At 35.1% G+C, this 20,583-nt stretch overlaps 2 protein-coding genes across 52 annotated transcripts in view; both read left to right on the top strand.

Moving 5' to 3' along the window:
* Positions 1-20,583, top strand: part of LOC147840601 (uncharacterized) — a 570,564-nt gene that overhangs the window by 397,814 nt on the left and 152,167 nt on the right. The gene's annotated exons all lie outside the window — the stretch shown is intronic.
* The window catches only part of ncam1b (neural cell adhesion molecule 1b), a 220,620-nt gene that overhangs the window by 159,056 nt on the left and 40,981 nt on the right, over positions 1-20,583 (top strand). For 35 of the 51 annotated variants that reach the window (XR_015508319.1, XR_015508318.1, XR_015508312.1 and 32 more), the window contains one exon: positions 2,615-2,740. Coding sequence is in view for 13 of the 51 variants with exons in the window: in XM_087282357.1 (XP_087138483.1) it covers positions 2,615-2,740 (126 nt within the window). In the remaining 38 variants the exon portion in view is untranslated. 51 annotated transcript variants of the gene reach the window in all.

The raw sequence follows: 20,583 nt of genomic DNA, 5'->3' as shown, positions 1-20,583 counted from the left end.
CTGAGATGAAACAGTATTGATTTTATTCTGTTTCAATGCGCTAATACTAACTGCACAGAGTCAGACCATGGCCGTACATGGACACACCTCCTGTCATGTACCGATTCTGATTAGGCCTATTTAAAGCATTTTGTTATGCTGTAATTATGCTGTGACTTGACATGGGATGATAACCAGTTTCCATGTAAGGTTTACCTCATTTTGTAAAAGTCAAGGTTTTAGAACTGCTAGGATGCTCCTATGTTTTATTTTTTATAACTATTTTATTTCGTTTTTTTAGAGCAATAGTATCTCAAGCAGAAAAGTACACTCAACATCAAGAGCTACTGGTCAGCCCACGATTCACCAAACATCTGAAAAACAAATCACTTATAAACCAACATCTTAACATGCTAAACATTTAAACAGTGCAACGGTTTACTATATACACACAGAAAAGAAATATACCCAAAAAACCCTTTTCAAGTTGTAAAGAAATTGGTGTTTTTGAAACTAATGAAGATAGAAGAGGTCTGTGATTTATTTTAAACATTTAGACTGACATGTTCACTGTTCAAAATATTTAAAACATTTCTTAAAATAAAATGTTTTGTGTTTAATGGGGAAAATGTGTTTTTACCCAGACTTTTAAAATGAACATGTTTTGGAGCAGTAATTAAAATACCATGAAACCATAATATTTTCATCCAAGGTTATTATACCATCAGAATCTTATACCAGCCCATGCCTAGTTACAACCAACATTGGTCCAATCAGTCTTACCACCGTTTCATTTCATCAGTGCCATTTATCCTGTTTTCAGCAGCTTAGTGTGACTTTTTTTGCTTTATTTTTGCTCTAGTTATGCTGTGTTCACACCGAACGTGGAGCACTGCATCACTCGCTCTAGTTAAATCGTAGGATGTTTTTTTTCCTCGTGCAAAGTTTACGAGTTTAATTATTTGAACTTGCATTTTGCCTATTTCGAACTCCACCAAATTAATTTGCCTCAATTTGCACATTTACATTGCCTTTGTATGTAATTTACTCACAAGATTATGTAATTCCACGATTGGTATGAACTCAGCATTTGTTTATTAGTTCAGCAGTATGATATAGAAATTAAAGGATCAGTTGGTAAGATTTTTTTCCCATTAAATTATTCAAAAACCACTTGAACTGTGTTATATTTTGCTGACTTATGTACAGTGGAAGTCAGAATTATTAACCCCCTTTTGACTATTTTTTTTTTCTTTTTTAAATATTTCCCAATATTTTTTCTTCTAGAGAAAGTCTTTTTTGTTTTTATTTCAGCTAGAATAAAAGCAGTATTAAAAAAAGAAAAAAAAAACATTAGGGTCAAAATTTTTAGCCTCTTTAAGCTATTTCTCTTTTCGATAGTCTACAGGACAAACCATCGTTTTACAATAACTTGCCAAATCACCCTAAACTGCCTAGTTACCCTAATTAACCTAGTTAAGCCTTTAAATGTCACTTTAAGCTGTAAAGAAGTGTCTTGAAAAATATCTAGTAAAATATTTTGTGCTGTCATCATGACAAAGATAAAATAAATCAGTTAATAGAAATGGGTTATTAAAACTATTTTGTTTAGAAATGTGCTGAAATAAATCTTCTCTCCATTAAACAAAAATTGGGGAAAAAAAACAAACAAAGGGCCAAAATTTCTGGGGGGGGTAATTATTCTAACTTCAACTGTACATTATCCCAAATGTTTTGTTCAAATCCAGAGAAAAGCCATTGACCAATGACATATTTGTGTTCTTTGTTGACATGCAAATGCATGTAGACTCTTGATTTCCAGCTTTAGAGAAAACAGGAAAAGTTTTGAATACTTTAGCTCATTTGTGAGCATGATTTCTCCACAAATCATGTAGGGTGTAATGAAAATGACAGCTCTCAAAATTCCACTCGCAGTCATTCCACTTTTACTTGTTTCACACATTTATGAGTTTCTTTTTGTCTGTTAAACACAAAATAAGATATTTTGAAGAATGTTGAAAACCAGTAAACATTGAATTTCATAGTATTTGTTTTTCCTACTATGGAAGCCAATGGTTACAGGTTTTCAGCTTTATTCATAATATCTTTAGTGTTGAACAGAATGAAGAAACACATGAAGGTTTGAAGCCACTTGAGAGAGAGTAAACACAAAGTACATTTTCATTTTTGGCTGAACTTTACATCCATGCCAACACTAGTCATACCTATCGTCAAATTAACACATCATTTTTTAAACTTTGGCAGGATTGGTATTTTCTCATGTTTAGTTTTTTGAAGGAGCCAAATATACTTAAAACTTCATTCTTTTTAGATTCATAAATGCAAGTAAATGACTACCAGCACTTTAAGACTTAAAAAGGACCCCCTTTTTTATTTTAAGTAACTTATATTCTGCAAAGTAATTAATGTTATAAAGATTTTGAGGGTTAGTGAACGATATAACAAAAGGAATGAGAGTGAATGAAAAATATCTCGTCTGTAGCTTTAAATGTTAAATGTATTTCTGCTATGTTTCGTGGCAAGGTTTTTTGCCGCCCATCTAACATGCATGCTGTTGTTTATGAATTAATGAATGGGTTTTTGATTAAATCTACTTCTTGCTGCTTCCCTGCAGGACTGAGTTCAGTCACAGTCACTGGCCTTAAACCTGAAACAGATTACGAAGTCAAGATGTCTGCTATCAATGGCAAGGGCGAAGGCGACAGCAGCCCGTCAATGGTCTTCAAAACCGAGCATGTTCGTGAGTATCACGTTTCTCTCTCTCTCTCTCTCAGGACCCCATGGTTCCATCAGCACCAGCGCAGCGTGCCGTGACGGCCCACACACCTTATCACCAGCTAGTGTAAAGTCTTTGGCTGACGCAGATGCTCAAAGATACAGTCTGTGCTCAATGTGCTAAAGAGCCCAGAGAAATGACTTAATTAGTTTCAATATTAACATATTTCCAGTACCTTGACCAATTCTCTCATTTAACTGAATTACAAGTGAATCGAAACATAGCATTACAGCATGACATGATATTAAGATTTTTTATGTTTTTAGAATGTCTGTCTATCTATCTGTCTATCTATCTATCTATCTATCTATCTATCTATCTATCTATCTATCTATCTATCTATCTATCTATCTATCTATCTATCTATCTATCTATCTATCTATCTATCTATCTATCTATCTATCTATCCATCTATCTATCCATCTATCCATCCATCCATCCATCCATCCATCCATCCAGCCAGCCAGCCAGCCAGCCAGCCAGCCAGCCAGCCAGCCAGCCAGCCACAGTATCTAGCTATCGATCTAGCAACCTGCAATCTTTCTTTTGAGCATATAATCTTCCAACAAAGAACTTGAAAGTGTAACAACATTCTAAAACACGTTGGCCCTGTCATAACACGTTAGACAGATAACGGGCCCAATCATACACCCTGTGTATTTCAGACCAGCTCAACCCTAATTTTCATATTTTAAGGCATGTTGTTTTAAAAGCAAATCCATTTGCGCCACTTTGTGGAGGTATTTCAGTCTAAAAGTGAAGTGAAAAGCTGTGTTAAGGCACAATATCGGTGCGTTGCTTTTTGAGGAACTTTAATAGATCGTGGCATTGACCAACTATAAGCTGGTCTAAAGTCTAGTTCAGAGCGCTCCACACAGAAATGTCAACTGACCCAGTCAAGGCTTGAACCAGTGACCTTCGTGCTATGAGGCGACAACACTACCTGCTGCGCCCCCTCATCGCCCTGAATTAGAAATGGAAATGGAAACAAATATTTGTGCTTAACAAACAAAATTAAATCAAGTGAATTGGAGATGAGACTCTGATTACTTTAATGCACTCAAAACACACCCATAACTCATTAAGTTAATGAGCTCAACCCTGTTAGACCATGTGCCAGGGCACAAAGTGTTTTTTCGTCCTTAAAATAGCAAATTTGAATGGTTAAATTTGCTAAATTTGCTAGAAACAAGCTAACAAACCAATTAGTTATTGTCAAATAATAAACACATTAACCTCATGAACACACTTTGTTTTACTAAGAATAAAGCAAATATGTACACTGTAATTTATGTACACATCTATAATTTGTGCTAGCTATTTGTAGAAGAACTGTGGTAATACAAATGGTCACAAATACACTCCAAAAAAAAAAGGTTACTTTTATACACTTTTATAAATGCTAAAAAGTACATTTTAGCAACATGCTAAAACAAGCCAGATCAGGGGTATGTTTCCCAAACAACGCCGTAACTCAAGGCTGAAATACCATAGAATGTTGCATAGTTTGGGAAAAGGACAATGTTGTGACGAGTGTTTCCCAAAACCCGTAGTTTTTCTTTTGCAGATCTATCGTTTGAACCACATTAGTTACCGTAAAATGCCCATAAGGATGCTTATATTGTTTTACACAGACACACAGATTTAAAAAAAATCCAATGTTAGTTTTGGTAAAAATATGCACTCGCTTTCCATATTAATTGAAATATATGTAAATGGCACATAGGGCCTATATATATTTGTTTCCTTTACAAATATTATTGAGAACATTACATATTCTATCCTAAAACATAAAATCACTTACACTTATTCTAACATGTATTCTAATCTAATCTATAAATCATATAAATAAATAAATAATGAGGCTATTTATTAGAAAATGAAATGTAATATGTACTAATGATTAGTAAATGAAAACAAATCCTACTTTATTATTTTTAGTTTTATTATTATAAGTTTTTTTAAGCAGGATATTGTTTATTTTTTATTTACTTTTTTACAGTTTGACACATGCAAACAACTGCAGAAACGTTCTAATCAACAGGCCCATGTCATATACGGTACATATATTTAATAAATAACCTACTATAAATTAAAAGCAATAACGTATGCTATGTTTTTTTGTTTTCACAAGCTTTGGAGACGTAACATAAATTCTGCTTTTAAATAATAGGTCACCTATAGCTTAGACTGTTCAAAATGACATAATTGTTTTCAAAGTGCATTGTGAAAGGAGCGCAATTGTAAACATGAAGATTGCTAAAACTGAACTGTAAAAATTATTTGGAAAGCAAGTTACCCCTAAAAGAGATGACTTTAGTGTTTTCTTTTTAAATCATTCCAAGTTTAAATGTTAGAATGTTCTAAATGAACAGGGCATAGAGGCGATAACTGGGAATAGAACACAGCCAGGAACTATGTTTTTAGCAACAGCTCCAGAGGTATAGTTGCAAGCATACAAGTTTGCGACGCAGTTTGCCCATGTTCATTGGATTGATGGATTTGGGAAAAGCCAAATCAACAAACTTTATGTTTGCAACTTGCAGCCTTATTTGGCTACGGCGGTTTTCGGAAACGCCCCATTGGCTATCAAAATGATAAATATGCTAACAAAATGGTAATCAACCATTTCTCTCTAGAATACTTTTCTTATTAGTAGTAGTTGTATATTTTTATATGAATAGAATTATAATAAACGTATTATTATTGAAAAAATATTATTTAAAAAAATATTATAATGCTATTATTATTATTATTATTATTATTATTATTATTATCATTATTTGTAGTAGTAGTAGTAATATTACAATCAAAATATCATTTGGCTGCTTGTTTAAACTACTTATTTAAAACGAGCTGAATTAATGCAATTGCTGAGGATTTTTTAGACAACTTAATTATTTTAATTATTAATTTTATTAATTATTTTATGTTCAATCCACTTAAATTTGCAAAAGAAACAATTAAGTTAACTTAATATATTTGTGAAAACGTGATGGAATAGTGCAGAAGCAGGCATTTATTTTTACAGTGTAGTATTATTAAGTGATATATTTAAATATGTTTTATTACTATTCTAAAATACCATATGGTCTATAGTGTCACAATGCTCAAACTTCATAAACCACAAAAGCTGACAGCAACTGTGTCCCCATAATGCAAACTCCAGTCAAATGCTTTTTGCGTGGTACTTTTTGAGTAATGGCTTCTTTTATGCCTCACTCCCATGCAGGTCGCTGTTATGTCGAGCTCTTGATATGGTTGACTGGCTCACCTTAACTCTGTTCTCAGCTGAACTGAACTGAACTCAGAGTAATTGTTAGCCTCTTTGTGGCGCCTCCGAGTTCTGAAGCACCACATTTTCTAGACAACACCTGGGTGGTTTAATGCAGTTGCAACATTTTGACAACCAGTAAACAATTCCCACTTGGCTGTCCACCCCCCTTTTTTTGCCCATATGCAGGTTATGTATTATTCATCATGAAGAGAAACCGGGTGGTTATTTTAATCATTCATAGATAGACTATAGATGTGCTTTTAATATAAGCACTTCCTCAGCATATTTTCATTATTCTATGACAAGAATACTGCATGAAATGGACATTTTGAATTTCAGAGCATCTAAATAAAGATCTCAAAGGGCTAAATGATGATGTACGATTGTAATTCAGCGCATGGAGAGAATTGGTTAATGGTCATGTTGCATTGTCAAATCAATATGTATGAATAATACATACTTGGCAGGTTTACTGCTGCTAAGCACATTCAAATATGCAGTCTATACTGGTCACACCTTAAATAAATGATTTTTTATCAATAATTGATTCATCCAACTTGTACGAACAGAACATCTTGTTCTCAAACAGGACATCAGATCCTGCAAACATTCCACCAAACATCAATAAAAATCAATCATAACACCGCACACTACAGGAATATTTCAGCAATCTGTGTTTATATTCTTCTCACGTCCGTCCACCACACACATCTGCCCTCTTTCTCCCCCTGGTGGTTGTTTGTGTGATGAGCGAGATGTTTTTGGGGCTTCCAGAGATTCCATTATCACATAATACACTCAACACTTTGTGCACTGGGATTTATTTCCTGTCAGTGCATGAAACCAAACCCATTTAGTGCTGAAATATCCAGGATGTAGTCCAGAGAGTAATGACTCTAACTCAGGTAAAGTATGAGAGATGAGAAAGTGTCGCTGTCTGATCTTGTTGCAAGCTTTTACCCTTTGACATCTTCAGACTTTTTTTTTTCATCCTGTCATTTTATGTGATTTTGTTTCCCATTTGTATATTTTCCCCCCATTTGGATCCTACAGGTTATTCTTACACAAGTAAGTGTTTTGAGTTGTCTGTGATCTTTTTTTATTATTATTTCTTAAATCCTTTCTAGTGCGCTCACGAAAAAATGCTGTAGTAATTTATAGTAATTGCTATAGACCATTTTGAGGGATGTAAACAGTAACAATGGTCTTAATGTGTTTCCTGTTTTACATTTTTAATTTCCATAGCTTCCGATAGTCCTGAACAGCCCACATATTGCCAAATAAAGTTATGATAGCTGTTTTAACGTTAAGTAATGTTTGAATCGTCTTTTGTTACAGAATAAGCAGGAAGTGTTCATGGGCCAGTTTTGTCACCACATTCAAATGGTCTATAGTGATTTTCAACCATGCTATAGTAAAGTACTTGAATGAACTGACTGTGGTGAATTTGTAGTTGCTATGGTAACACAACTATAGTAATACAAACAAACTACTACCTATCATGTATTTTCCTACAACATTTTTGGATATTATATAAAAAATAACATTTTACTGCAGTATAAACTAAAGTAAACTAATACACATCCCTGCTGACAAAAAAAAAAAAACAGTTTAAACCAGACTAGGGTGGTTTTAGCTGGTCAAACAGCCTGGTTTTAAAGGGGTTTTAGCCATTTCCAGGCTGGTTTTCAGCCACTTCCAGCCTGGTCTTAGTTGGTCAGGCTGGAAAATTTTCAGCTAAAACCAGCTTGACCAGCCTGGTTTAAGCTGGACATAGCTGGTTTTGGCTAGACTCCCAGGATGGCTAGGCTGGTCAAGCTGGTTTTAGCTGGTCATCTCCCAGCCTGACCAGCTAAGACCAAGCTGGAAGTGGCTGGAAACCAGCCTGGAAATGGCTAAAACCTCTTTAAAACAAGGCTGGTCAACCAGCTAAAACCAAGCTGTTTTTTTTTTTTCAGCAGGGATAGTAATACACATATAGTATAGTTTAAAAACACTATAGTATTTACTTTAAATTACTATAGTATTTTAATGTGGGTGCTTTCTGTGTATGATTTAAAGACCCTGTGGAATCTAAATGAGAGTTTTGTAGCTTTTGCTCAATGTCATTCATTTGTTAGCATGTGAGATTTGACTAAAATAGCTTTTTTTGTCCTATCAAATGCTATTTATAACAAAAAATGTCCCTCTCTTCTATTAATATCTGTCTTTAGTTACTATAGCATCAGCAAGTTTGCAAAACCTTGCTGTCATGTGTTCTCATTGGGTCTTTAAATTGATATGCTATTTAATTCCTTAGCGAAACGCATCAAACTAAATAAAAGTGAACATTTTCTTTCTTTTTTTTTTTGCTTTTCATTTGCTCCCTAGATGGGATTTTTCATTTTCACACTGAGGACACAGGTTTGTTTTGTAGATATATGATGATCAATAGAAATGATTGTATTGTTTTAAAACAGAAGCCAGAAAGATCCTTCTTTATGTAATAAGTTTATGTGTTCTGGCTTTGTGGCTGCGGAAAAGCATTCTTGTATTCCTAGGTTTAGGCACCACATAATCCTAGTCCAACTATATATATCACAAATATCAAATACATCACAAATATAAAGTTTGTGAACTATGAATATCTCTTTAATGCAAATATTACACTGGGATGTGTAACATATACCTTATCATATTTGCTGAGCACATTTTTCACCTTCCAAGTGATAAAACCCAGATGAATCCCATATAACGAAAAGGACCCAAAATAAACATAAGCTACAATCTCGAGCAGAGGTGCCCAAACTCAGTCCTGCATATTTTAGTACCAACCCTAATTAAACACACCTGAACCAGCTAATCAAGCTCTTTCTATACTTGAAACTTCTTGGCAGGTGTGTTGAAGGAAGTTGGAGCAAAACTATGCAGGACACTAGCCCTCCAGGACCGAGTTTGGACACCCCTGATCTAGAGGAACACCTTCAGAGCCTCAAAGAGTATCTGCTTAGCAAAAATCAACGGCCCAAAGTATACCGTACTTTGTTTCATGCGTACTTAGCATACATTGCTCAGCATATGTAATTACACCCCTCAAAAATCTTTTAAATTCATAAATTCATATTTTTAATAGGAAGCTATTCAATATTATATTTCTGCATACATTAGATTAGTCAGTAATGAATCTGGAGCTTATCTAACAAAATAACTTACAATATTGGACCAAAAACTAGTACACCCAAATTTATGTAATAGTAAAATATTTAATTTAAATTTTAAAATGAAGCAAATTTGAAAGAGGAGCAAAAATGTAAAATTAAAAATATAGTTGAAATTTTGTAGGTCATAGTTTTTATAGGTTGTAATATTTAATTTGACTTTAATTGTATTATCGTTCAATTTGTAAACAAGTTTGGTGACTAAAATCTGATTTTATTAAATATATCTGTTTAATAAATCAGTTATGTTTAAATGAACCAAAATACATTGCCTATATTCACTGAGAAATGGATAAGAATATTCATTTTCAAAATGGGGTTTACTTAGTTATGCTGAGCACTGCACATGCACAAACGTCCAAATTCTAAGTGACAGACATGTCTTCGTATTTGTTTTAAAGGTTCATGAACTGCTCTGTTTTCAATCTTGTGCTGTTCTTTGATGTCTGCTTATAATTTTAGCAATATTCTTATAAAAAATACATGATCATTTACAGTTACCGCACTTATTTCTGTCCTGTTTTGACTCTTTCACCAAAACACACTCTTTGCATATGTAATGGATTGTTGACTTATTGACCACTGATATGATTGGCTAAAATATAGTTTTGCATATATATAAAAAATTAAAAATAAATAAATAAATAAATAAAGTAATTGTTTGGCATGATTTAGATTAAATATTTACAAATACTGTAAAAGAAAATGTGCATACTGTACAAAACGATATGTAATAACAAAGCAATAGTGACCACATAGTAAAAATTAATTTCTCATTTATGTCATGTCAGAATCTTCATAGAAAAGTTTCACTATCGGTCTTTCTGTAAATCCTAAATTAACTGACTGACACAGTCTGAAACTTCATTAGTGGATGAACATTTAGATTTTTAGAAGGAAGGCAGTGCAAATGCAACTCACATCATGTGAACTATACACAGATCCTCACATACAGTTATATAATAAAGTATACTTTGGGCTGAAGAATTACTCTTAAGCCACCATGCAACATTCTGACAACCAAATGGAAACGTATATGGCAATCATAAAGAAATGCCACATCAGCCACCCAAAACAGCAACCAAATAGTAACTCCAAAGCAACAACTAAACACCCTGACAACGGCAAAGCAACATGTGCTGGTTTCAGGAATATTTATTTGTTCAACATACATGTTTTTTATTTATTTTTATTTTTTTTACTACAAATTATTTACAATCCGTTAACAACTTCAGAGCTAAGCCTGTGATTAACTATATATTTAATAATTAATAATAAGTTATATTTAATGTTAAGAAGAACTTAAATGTGGAGGTTTTACTTCTGGAACCTGACTGTTGCCTTCTGTTTATCAGCCACATTGCCACACATTGGCAACTACTCTGAAATGTTGACTACCAGGAAAAAGCAAGACACTAACTAGCTACCCAGAATGCTTCAGCAAGCACAAAGCACATACTGTAGCAACACCATAGCAACCACCAAACCCCCCTAGCAACTGCTTAGAAATCCTGTAGCAACTACTACGAACACCCTAACATTGTAAGGGTTTGTATTGGTACCGTTCACATTTATTTCATAAAAAAACACAACATTAGATTTGGAGTTGTGTTTTAAAGCAGACCATATGCTCAATCTCTCAGTGGAAATCCTGCTCAGCGTGTCTCTGCTTCTGTGCTCAATGTTGTGTTCTCTGTGTGGTGATTAAAACCATTTTGAGTTGCTTGGTTTTTTTATGTTTCTTCTGCAGTTTGTTCTAACCCTTGACTCTTTTTTCACATTGTTACATCTGTGTCTGTATTTTTGTATCTTTCATGCAACCTCTTCCAATTTCCTTTCAACCAATCATGTGCGTGCATATGATGTGACTGTGTCATGTGGCTTGCATGGTGCTGGTGATGTCATCCACACTGATGAGCAGAAGGTAAACACTCGGGCTCCAGCTCCATCCTCTCACGTGCAGGATTAGCCCTCACTCACATCAGGATCACTGCATTCATCCCTAACCCGCCATTAGAACTCACTCCTGTCACATTTCTAGAATTAAATCCCCCCAGACAGGTCATGAAAATTCATCCATTCCCAATTTTTAACCGAGACTGTTACCCTTGAGCAACCACTGCGCTCTGACTGCACAAATTATCTTCCGTGGTGAATATGGAATCAGGAGAAAAGAGAGAGAGAGAGAAAAGTTGATGCCGTGTCCTGCCAACCATGGAAATGACATCAAAAGCTCTGGAGCTGAAAAACATTTCCCCAGAGCGATCACTGGGTACGACAATCTCGCTCTTTTATGTTCAGTCTAAACATTTTGACAAGCAGCGGGTTTACAGACGCTCTACATTGACGGCTTTTCATCTCGTGTTGCTTTGGATATGCTGCTACCAGTGTACAATTATATCCAAATTAGAAAATCCCCTCCAAAAATGCTACAGTAGATGCTGCAAGTGGTTGTTCTCAATGGTTTATTTTATTTTTTCTCAGTTTCGAGCATGTTTCAGTAACTTTCACAGTTCCTCATTTCCTTTCAACATACCTTTGAACCTTTTTAGAGGGGTCCTCCTCTTTGCTGCAAAGTTTGTGCTTTGATATGCTGGTTATTTTTACCTGAATGTGTATTTCATGATGATTCTGTACAGAAAAATTATTGTTGACCATATGTCCATTGTATATCCCTTTTAAGGCAGGCATTGCTGATTTGCAACAGTTAAAAACTAACTATCTTATTACTCCAGATACATATTTTATGAGTTTTTTTACTCAGAAGTACCACTGCAGGACTTGGTTGTCCATTAGCAACAAACAGTTTCCCCACTTGCTCACCAAATGACACACACACAAAAAAATGTTTCTTGGAGTACCACATGACTTAGAAACATGACCTACTCAATGAGGATTTGAGATATTGGATTTGGATCCCATATTGTTGTTGTTGTTGTTCTGCCACTGAAAAGCATTTTTTTACATTGTTTGAAAAGTTGTATATAAAAACTTATTATTCATATCATATTCAGTCGTCAGTGTCTAATTACCACACTGAGCCAATGTTGCAAACCTGCAACATCCCAGAACGCCTTGCATGTGAAGGTCTCTCTCAAAAACAAGTCAGGATTCTATTGTACTACCCTATATGATAATTTTCCCCAAAGATCAGATTTTTCCTGTTTATAAAATTAATTTGAGCCTGAGAGGAATATAAGGCTGCACGATATATTGTTTCACTATAGCATAGATATCGTAATGTGCATATTCGCTGTTGTCACATAGCTGAGTCAGGATTATAACTGGTCAGGAGTCACAGTTCAGAACACATGTGATTTGTGAAGTTATAGAGTACAATACAACATGGGATCATTCTGAAATTGTAGCCCTGCATACATTTCTGGAGATCGTAAATTATGTAGCCAGAAGTACGTATGACTGCATTTCATCTTTAAAACAAAGCAGCTGGGCGCTATGATGCCATTACTGTTTCGTGCTTACCAGCTGACCACTTACCTCCACATGGACAACTTTTCTGCTGTTACCAGTTTGTCCAGTTAGCTCGACATGTATGTCTGCAGACTTGAGACGCAGAGAGGTGTGACCACGACGACAGGGTTCCTGTCTAGTCAAGAATGGTTCCAGAGTAAGACGAAAAAAGAAACCAAAAAAATTAAATAAACAAGTAAATAACAGTGTAAAAGTGTGGTAAAAATCAGGCAAGGGATTTTCTTTTTTTGGATTGCTTTTTAAAACTGTCGGTTGGGTTTAAGGTAGTGGGTGGACGGGTCAATCGATATTTTTGAAAACACTATTGGTTGGGTTTAGGGAAGGAGGAGGGTGGGTCAGGGCGTCATGGTGGCACAGTGGGTAGCACAACTGCCTCACAGCAAGAAGATCACTGGTTTGAGCCTCGGCTGGGTCATTGGCATCTCTTTGTGGAGTTTGCATTTTTCCCCGGCTCTGAGTTCTCCAGTTTTCCCCACAAGTCTAAAGACGTGCTATAGGTGAATTGGGTAGGCTAAATTGTCCGTAGTGTATGTGTGCGAATGAGTGTGTATGGATGTTTCCCAGTGACGGGTTGCAGCTGGAAGGGTATCCGCTGTGTAAAACATGTGCTGGATAACTTGGCGGTTCATTCCGCTGTGGCGACCCCAGATTAATAAAAGGGACTAAGTCGAAAAGAAAATAAATAAATGAATGAATGAGGCTGGGTCAGTCAATTAGTCAGTCAGTCAGTCGACAGTGGCCTCTGGTGGATTTACATGAGAACAGCAGGCGCAAATGGCAATCGCGAGAGAAATTTGAGATCTCAAAATGTCAAATGTGGTGGATTCACGAAAACAAAAACTAGAAAAAACAACTACTGGGACAAATATGCGATCTGCAGAAATATATATAGCGCTACGTTTTCAGAATGAGCCTGGGTTGATAAAATGACATTTATATGTATTTTAAGGCCTGTGACTGTTAGAGCAGTGGTTCCCAACCTTTTTCTTTGGGGCCCCCCCACATGAACATATACAAACATTGGAGCCCCCCCACCATATAAATACACACGCACGCACACACATATGTACTGTGTATATATGTATATACTATGTATGTATATGTATATCTTTTTCTTCGCCTCTGAGGATTCACTGCATTTACGTTTCTCTGCCATTTTTGTTTTGGTTTTGCCTTTACAACACGTTGACAAGCACATTGTGTGAGTGAGCAAAATTTAAATAATTATTTAAAGTTATTTATTTTCATTATTTTTACTATTATGTTGGAATTTTAAGCATGTGTTTAGATTTTTTTTGTACTTAAAAATACATATACTGTATAATAGTAGGGCTGCTCGATTTTGGGAAAAATCATAATCACGATTATTTTGGTCATAATTGTAATCACGATTATTCAAAACGATTATCAGTTGAAGTCAAAATTATTAGCGCTCCTGAGATTTTTTTTTTTATAAATATTTCCCAAATTATGTTTAACAGAGCAAGGAATTTTAACAATATTTCCTAAAATATATATTTTTTCTATTTGTTTTATTTTAGCTAGAATAAAGACAGCTTTAAATATTTTGAAACCAATTTAAGGTCAATATTATTAGCCCACTTAAGCAATATATATATTTGATTGTCTGCAGAAGAAACTACGGTTATACAATGACTTGCCTAATTACACTAAGCCTTTGAATTGCACTTTAATCTGAATGCTTGTATTTTGAGAAATATCTAGTAAAATATTATGTGCTGTTATCATAGCAAATATAAAAGAAATCAGTAATTAGAAACGAGATATTAAAACTATTATGTTCAGAAATAAGTTAAAAAAATATTTCCATGAAACAGAAATTGGGGAGGAAAAGGGTTGCTAATATTCAGGAGGGCTAATAATTCTGACTTCAAGTGTATACATACAGTTATTTTCCACCCTGCAAAGGAAAGAGAAATAAATACAATAGAATAAAAATATGAAACAAACTGCTTTAAGCATCTTCACTGTAAGAAAAACAATTTAGCTACAGCAGTCCTTCAGTCAAGAGCAGCGAGGGCTTTCTCGTTGTTTGATTAATAATAATAAAAACATGCGGCAGAAGGATTATAGCGCCCTGTCTCTTTAATAGTTTCTCTTTCACGTCTTTTGATCCTCAACTCGTTTGTTTATTACACAAATGAGGGTTAATATGAATAATCAATAAACACTGCGTTTTGACACCTATTTGACCATTAAAGCGCTCACGTTAAGATGACTTTAGATGTCTGCGCTCCTCTGCTCCTCTCAGTGTGTGAATGAGAGCGAATGCTGACCGGCCGCATATGCTTCTGACTGCGTGTGCTGGCACACACACATAAGTACGCGCTCTTTCGCGCTTTTAAGAGCAACACGTCGTGTACAACTAGAAAGTGGCGGTATATGATGCAATAATCATTTATCTCGATTAATGCTTTTTTATAATCGTTTGAAGCCGAAATCGAAATCGGATTTTTGATTAATTGCAAAGCCCTATATAATAGTGGAGCATTTTTATGCCTTTTTCTACCTCAACACTTATCCTCTCCCGCGCCCCCCTTGTGAACTCTGGCGCCCCCCTTGGGGGGGCGCGGACCCCAGGTTGGGAACCACTGTGTTAGAGCATTTCAAGAGATAATAAAGGGGTAGTTCAGACAAAAATTTTTATTCTGTCACTATTTAATCACCATCAAGTTGTTTCAAATCCTAAAGAGTTTCTTTCTTCTGTTGAGCAAATAATAAGATATTTTGAAGAAAGCTAAAAAAAAAACTTGTTTCAGACCGTACAAACACTACGGAAGTCAATGCTTACAGGTTTCCAGCTTTTTTCAAATGCTGTATCTTTTTTGTGTTCAACAGAAGAAAGAAAATCGGAAAGGTTTGTAATAAGTAAAGGCTAAGACTAAGTAAATTATTACTGAATTTTAATTTTATGGGCAAATTTTAAAGTATTCAGGCACAAGAAACTGTACTGTTTGATTAATTTTTTTTAACAAAAGATTAATTTTATTGAATCATTTCTGCAATGAAGAATTTGCAGTGTTATTTATTTGATTTCTGTCCCTGAATTCTGTTTGATCACTCAAAAAAATATAAAACATTAAAATATAAAAATTTTATCTTTTTATCTGCGCTTTTAAATTTTATCTGCGCTGTAATTAGTTTATTGTATTTAATGCATGATTCACTCCTCTAAAAAATTAGCCCAAATAATCTAAATTAATCCAAATAGAGCTAGTTAGGTCATCTGATAGAATTGTATTCCCATTCTAATATGTAAAGTTTATTTATTAACTAATTTCGAGAGGATCACATGCTTATGATTGCTTGCAGCCGGTCCCGAATTATTCAATTTGTGATTCACCAATCAGATGATTCCTAAGCCACTGTAAATACCCTAGGTTCCATAACAGTCATCTTCATTTTGAACAATCCCCCCTTCCACTCCTACTCCTCCTTTCCTAGATGGGTGGCACGGTGGCCCAGTGGTTAGCGCTGCTGCCCCACAGCAAGAACGTCACTGGTTTTAGTCCTTACCAAGCCAGCCGACATTTCTGTGCGGAGTTTACACATTCTCTCCATGCTCATGTGGGTTTTTGCCCTGACTAGTTGTGACAAGCTAGGGGATCTTCTTTTAGAAACATTTTCTATTTCTGCACCATCATGTCCGGAACAGCATAAAAAAGCATTTATATAAGGTAGTAATTATGTGTTTTGTTTGATCTTAGAAGTGTCTAATTCTAATTAGTCTAGTGTCTTAAAAATGCATTAAGGGGATGGTTCACGAAATAAATTTAATTTCTGCCAGCATTTAAAACCTATTTAAGTTTCTTTCTTCTGTTGATCACAAACAAAAATATATTGAAGAATGCCGATACATAAGCTGCATGGTACCCATTGACTTCCTTTAACCTTTTTTTCTTACTATGGGTGTCTATGGGTGCCAGCAACCAGCGTTTTTCAAAATATCTTCTTTTGTGTTTAACAGGAGAAAGAAATAAAGATAATAAAGATTTGTCTGGTGTCTTTATTTTTGTAATCCTAATCACATCACATCTTGTACGGACACAGTGTTAAAGCTTCAAATTCATTTGCACCACCTTGTGTCTTTTTTAAAAGCATATGCAATCAATCTATTTGAACTCAAAATTGGTAATCTTACTCATCCTCGAAATGCTTTTGAATCTTCAGAATACAGATCTATATTTACTAATAGCCACACTTGCTAGGGCATTAAAAAAAAGACTGGATAGGCCATATCAGTGTGTTCTTTGTTTTATTTAATTACAAGTATTTATTATTATTATTATTATTATTATTATTATTATTATTATTATATTTATGTATTTATTTATTTTCATTTATTTTATTTATTTTTTTTCATATTTGTGACCCTGGTTCACAAGACCTGTCATAATTATATTTTTTTGTAAATGTTGATTTATTATTTAAAAGCTGAACACATGATATTTACAACCCGGGCTCATTGTGGAAACGTAGCCCCGCGGACGTTTCTGTGGACCGCGATTTACGTCCCGGGAGGTACGTATTCGAGCGTTTTTTTGTTTTCGCGGATCCGGATTTCGGGAGCGCGCGGCGTTCGCGCCCGCGCCGTTCTCGCGCGAAAAGCCGCCGGATCGGAAAAAACGAAACAAAAAAAAACAAAAGCCCTCGTCTTCGATTTCGACCGCGTTTTCGGATCCTGCCGCGTTCTCGCCCTTATTTTCCGGATTCCGTTTTTCGTCTTACCTGATTTCCGGAACCTGCTGTTCCCCGGACTCGATCCCGGTCGTCGTCTACCACGGCCGGCTCCGGCTCCTCCTCCTCCAGGGCCTCCTCCACACCGCCCCGCAGCGTTCGCTCGAAAAAAACCAAACCCTTTACGTACCTCCGGCCACATAAATCGCGGTCTCCAGAAACGTCCGCGGGGCTACGTTTCCAGAATGAGCTTGGGTTGGATATTTCTAGTGATGTATGGTTCAAAAATCAACATACTGAGAAAACTGCCTTTAAAATTGTCCAGATTGAGTTTTAAGCAATGCATCTTACTAACAAAGAATGAAGTTTATTTATATTTAGGGGAGGAAATTTACAAGATGTCTTCAAGAAAGATCATACAATGTATTTTTGGCAATTCCCACAAATATACCCAATATAAGATTATAATTGGTATCAGTTTAGTTTAGGTCGCAATTCATGCTATTAACTACTGGCTTATTACCTGCCTATTATTAAGATATTAACTGTTTAATGTATTATCTTATTCTGCATCCTTACTCCTACCCAAACCTAAACCAACTTCTACCTTACTAACTATTAATAAACAGCTAATTAGTTGTTTATTAAGCTTGTAGTGTTGGTTAATAGTTTGTTAATACTATGATTCTATAGTATAGGGTCACATTTAAGTAGACCAGGGTAGAAAACATTATTAATTTCCTACAACGCATTATCTTGAATTTATTTTTAATTCAGATGTTCTGTTGTTCCAATGCAGCTTAAGCTGATTGCGAGCAATTCATTTAAAATTTAACTTGTGAATTTTCCCATTTCTGCAGCATACATATAGGGTAATTTGGTGGTGTGTTTATGCTGTTACCCAATTTGCAAAATGAGTTTAGCGAATCATGTGCTAAAACAACACAAACAACAAAGCATGTGCTAATAAATTATGCAAATTAATTCCTGGTGAACTCCCTCAAGATCACCTCGAGCTGCCATTAAGATAATGAACAACCAAGTTAATTTATAAACGTGTAAAACTCTTTTTATTTTTGGTCTCATTTAATTTGCTGCTGTTTGCTCCCTCGTGTACAGTATTTGATCATTTCATTGACTGTATCCTGTAGGGACAGATGGCTAAGGAGGATGGAAATGAATCATGTAGCGCTGCACTTTCATTAATTAAGAGATGAGCGTTTATTGATGACCCTTTAAACTGTGAGTGGAGTTGAATGTCTGCTTGTTAACCGAGCTGATTGTTTGGGACTAACTCCTCGTGCAAGTTAGTGGGGACTGTAGTTTTATGTGCTGCCCTTTTAAAACCTCGTAACACATTAGGAGTAATTACTACGTTTTTATCACATCCTGTACAGTTTTTGCGGTTACGATGGAATTTCGTAGGTCCTGTGAAATTTGTCATTTATTGGTGCAGTGCATTCACTAATGCATTGACTTTAGGGCTGAAGGATATGTCAGAAATCCAATATCATGATCATATCTTATAACTATATATATATATATATATATATATATATATATATATATATATATATATATATATATATATATATATATATATATATATATATATATATATATTCACACATGTCTTTAATTAACAGGTTCCGTATTCTGGAGAGGGTTCTGGTGGCAAACTTGGTGCAGTGCAATCTGAGCTGCATTCAATGCTTTTTACCTTTTACTGCCTCTTACCGCTCACGCTGAAGTCACTAGCTCTATTCAGTGCATTATGTCATTTTGAACATGCACATTAAAAAAAAAACATCGGTTGATGGAAACATCAAGATGCACATAGATTTTGAAGTTGCGCATAAAAAACATATGCGCATAGTTAAGTAGGATCAACTTTTTATTCGATAAGAAAATATGTGCTTAAACTGTGATGGAAACACTTTTACCAAACAAATTCCAGTCTGTGCATAAAAAATGTCACATGATTTTGTTAAAAGAGATCATATGATGATCAAAGTGTGTGTGAATGGACACATCAGCAGGCTGAGCACATTGTAAAACATCAGAAATGTTGTTTTGGTCATTCTAAAATGCCTTAACCATTTCGATATTAGTGTTATTATATTATCAATTACATCCTGAACTGTCAAGAGCGTCTCATGGATTCAAATGCCACTATGTGTACAATACATGTTGGCATCTTCTTCTGAGATGCAAGTCATTTATTAAATAAAGAAAAGACTCATGCAGCTTCTCCTATGGCAGCAAATATCGTTTTTACTGTTGATATATGGCACCAGTTAATCAGGAAGTGATGATTTTGTTCTATTTGACTCATTGGATGGAAAACTATTTGCATGTGTTTTACAGTATGTGATATTCCAGTTTTGCGCATAAATTTAATTTTCATTTTTGGATGGAAACATAGCTATTGAGATATGCAGTCTCAGCTTGCATAATCAAGGCTGCAACAAGATACTATTGGTATTTTGTGGGTCACATGTTGTTTTCTGTTTATTTATGGTTGTGAATTGCATTATGGTAGTTTTATCTCTGCTCTGTCTACTTTTGATGTTGAAAATTTAACTCTACAGATTAACAAAGTGACTTTTATTAACATTTTAGTAGTTTAAGACAAGATAGTTAAAGGTGCAGTAGGTGATCTGCCAAAATGACAGCAGACAACCCACTAGTTTGTGTCATTCACCAGTTAGAAATGTAGTTAGTGTTTGGCCGGCGGCGTGCAGGAATTTCACTTATTACTAAGCCATGCTTACATGCTATTTCAGAGCGAATATTTAGAGTAGCATGGTAAACAGTACAGGGAGGCAGTCATTGTTCAAAAATGGCCTAATGTGAATATAAAAGCAGCTTCAGCTCAGTAAAGCAGGCTAGGTGGACCAGCGCTATTTGTTGATGTTTTGTTGTTAACTAAATAAAATCGACATTATCGATGCTCCCAAAGGTGCCTGATGAATCTGAATATAGTCACATCAATCTTTCACCGGGAGATTTCAGTGGTTGAACAACACATCTATGTATATAACCCATTCATAACTGTCATCCTTCCTTCAGCGTGCAAAACTCACTCCAATATTGATTCAGGAGTTTAAAAAGTCAGCAACCCTGACTGTGACTGTCTCGTA

This window comes from Danio rerio, chromosome 15, assembly GCF_052040795.2.
Source record: "Danio rerio strain M-AB ecotype USA chromosome 15, GRCz13ab, whole genome shotgun sequence".
NCBI lineage: Eukaryota > Metazoa > Chordata > Actinopteri > Cypriniformes > Danionidae > Danio > Danio rerio.
Note: the sequence above shows the minus strand (reverse complement) of the source record. Positions and strands in the feature narration are given on the sequence as shown.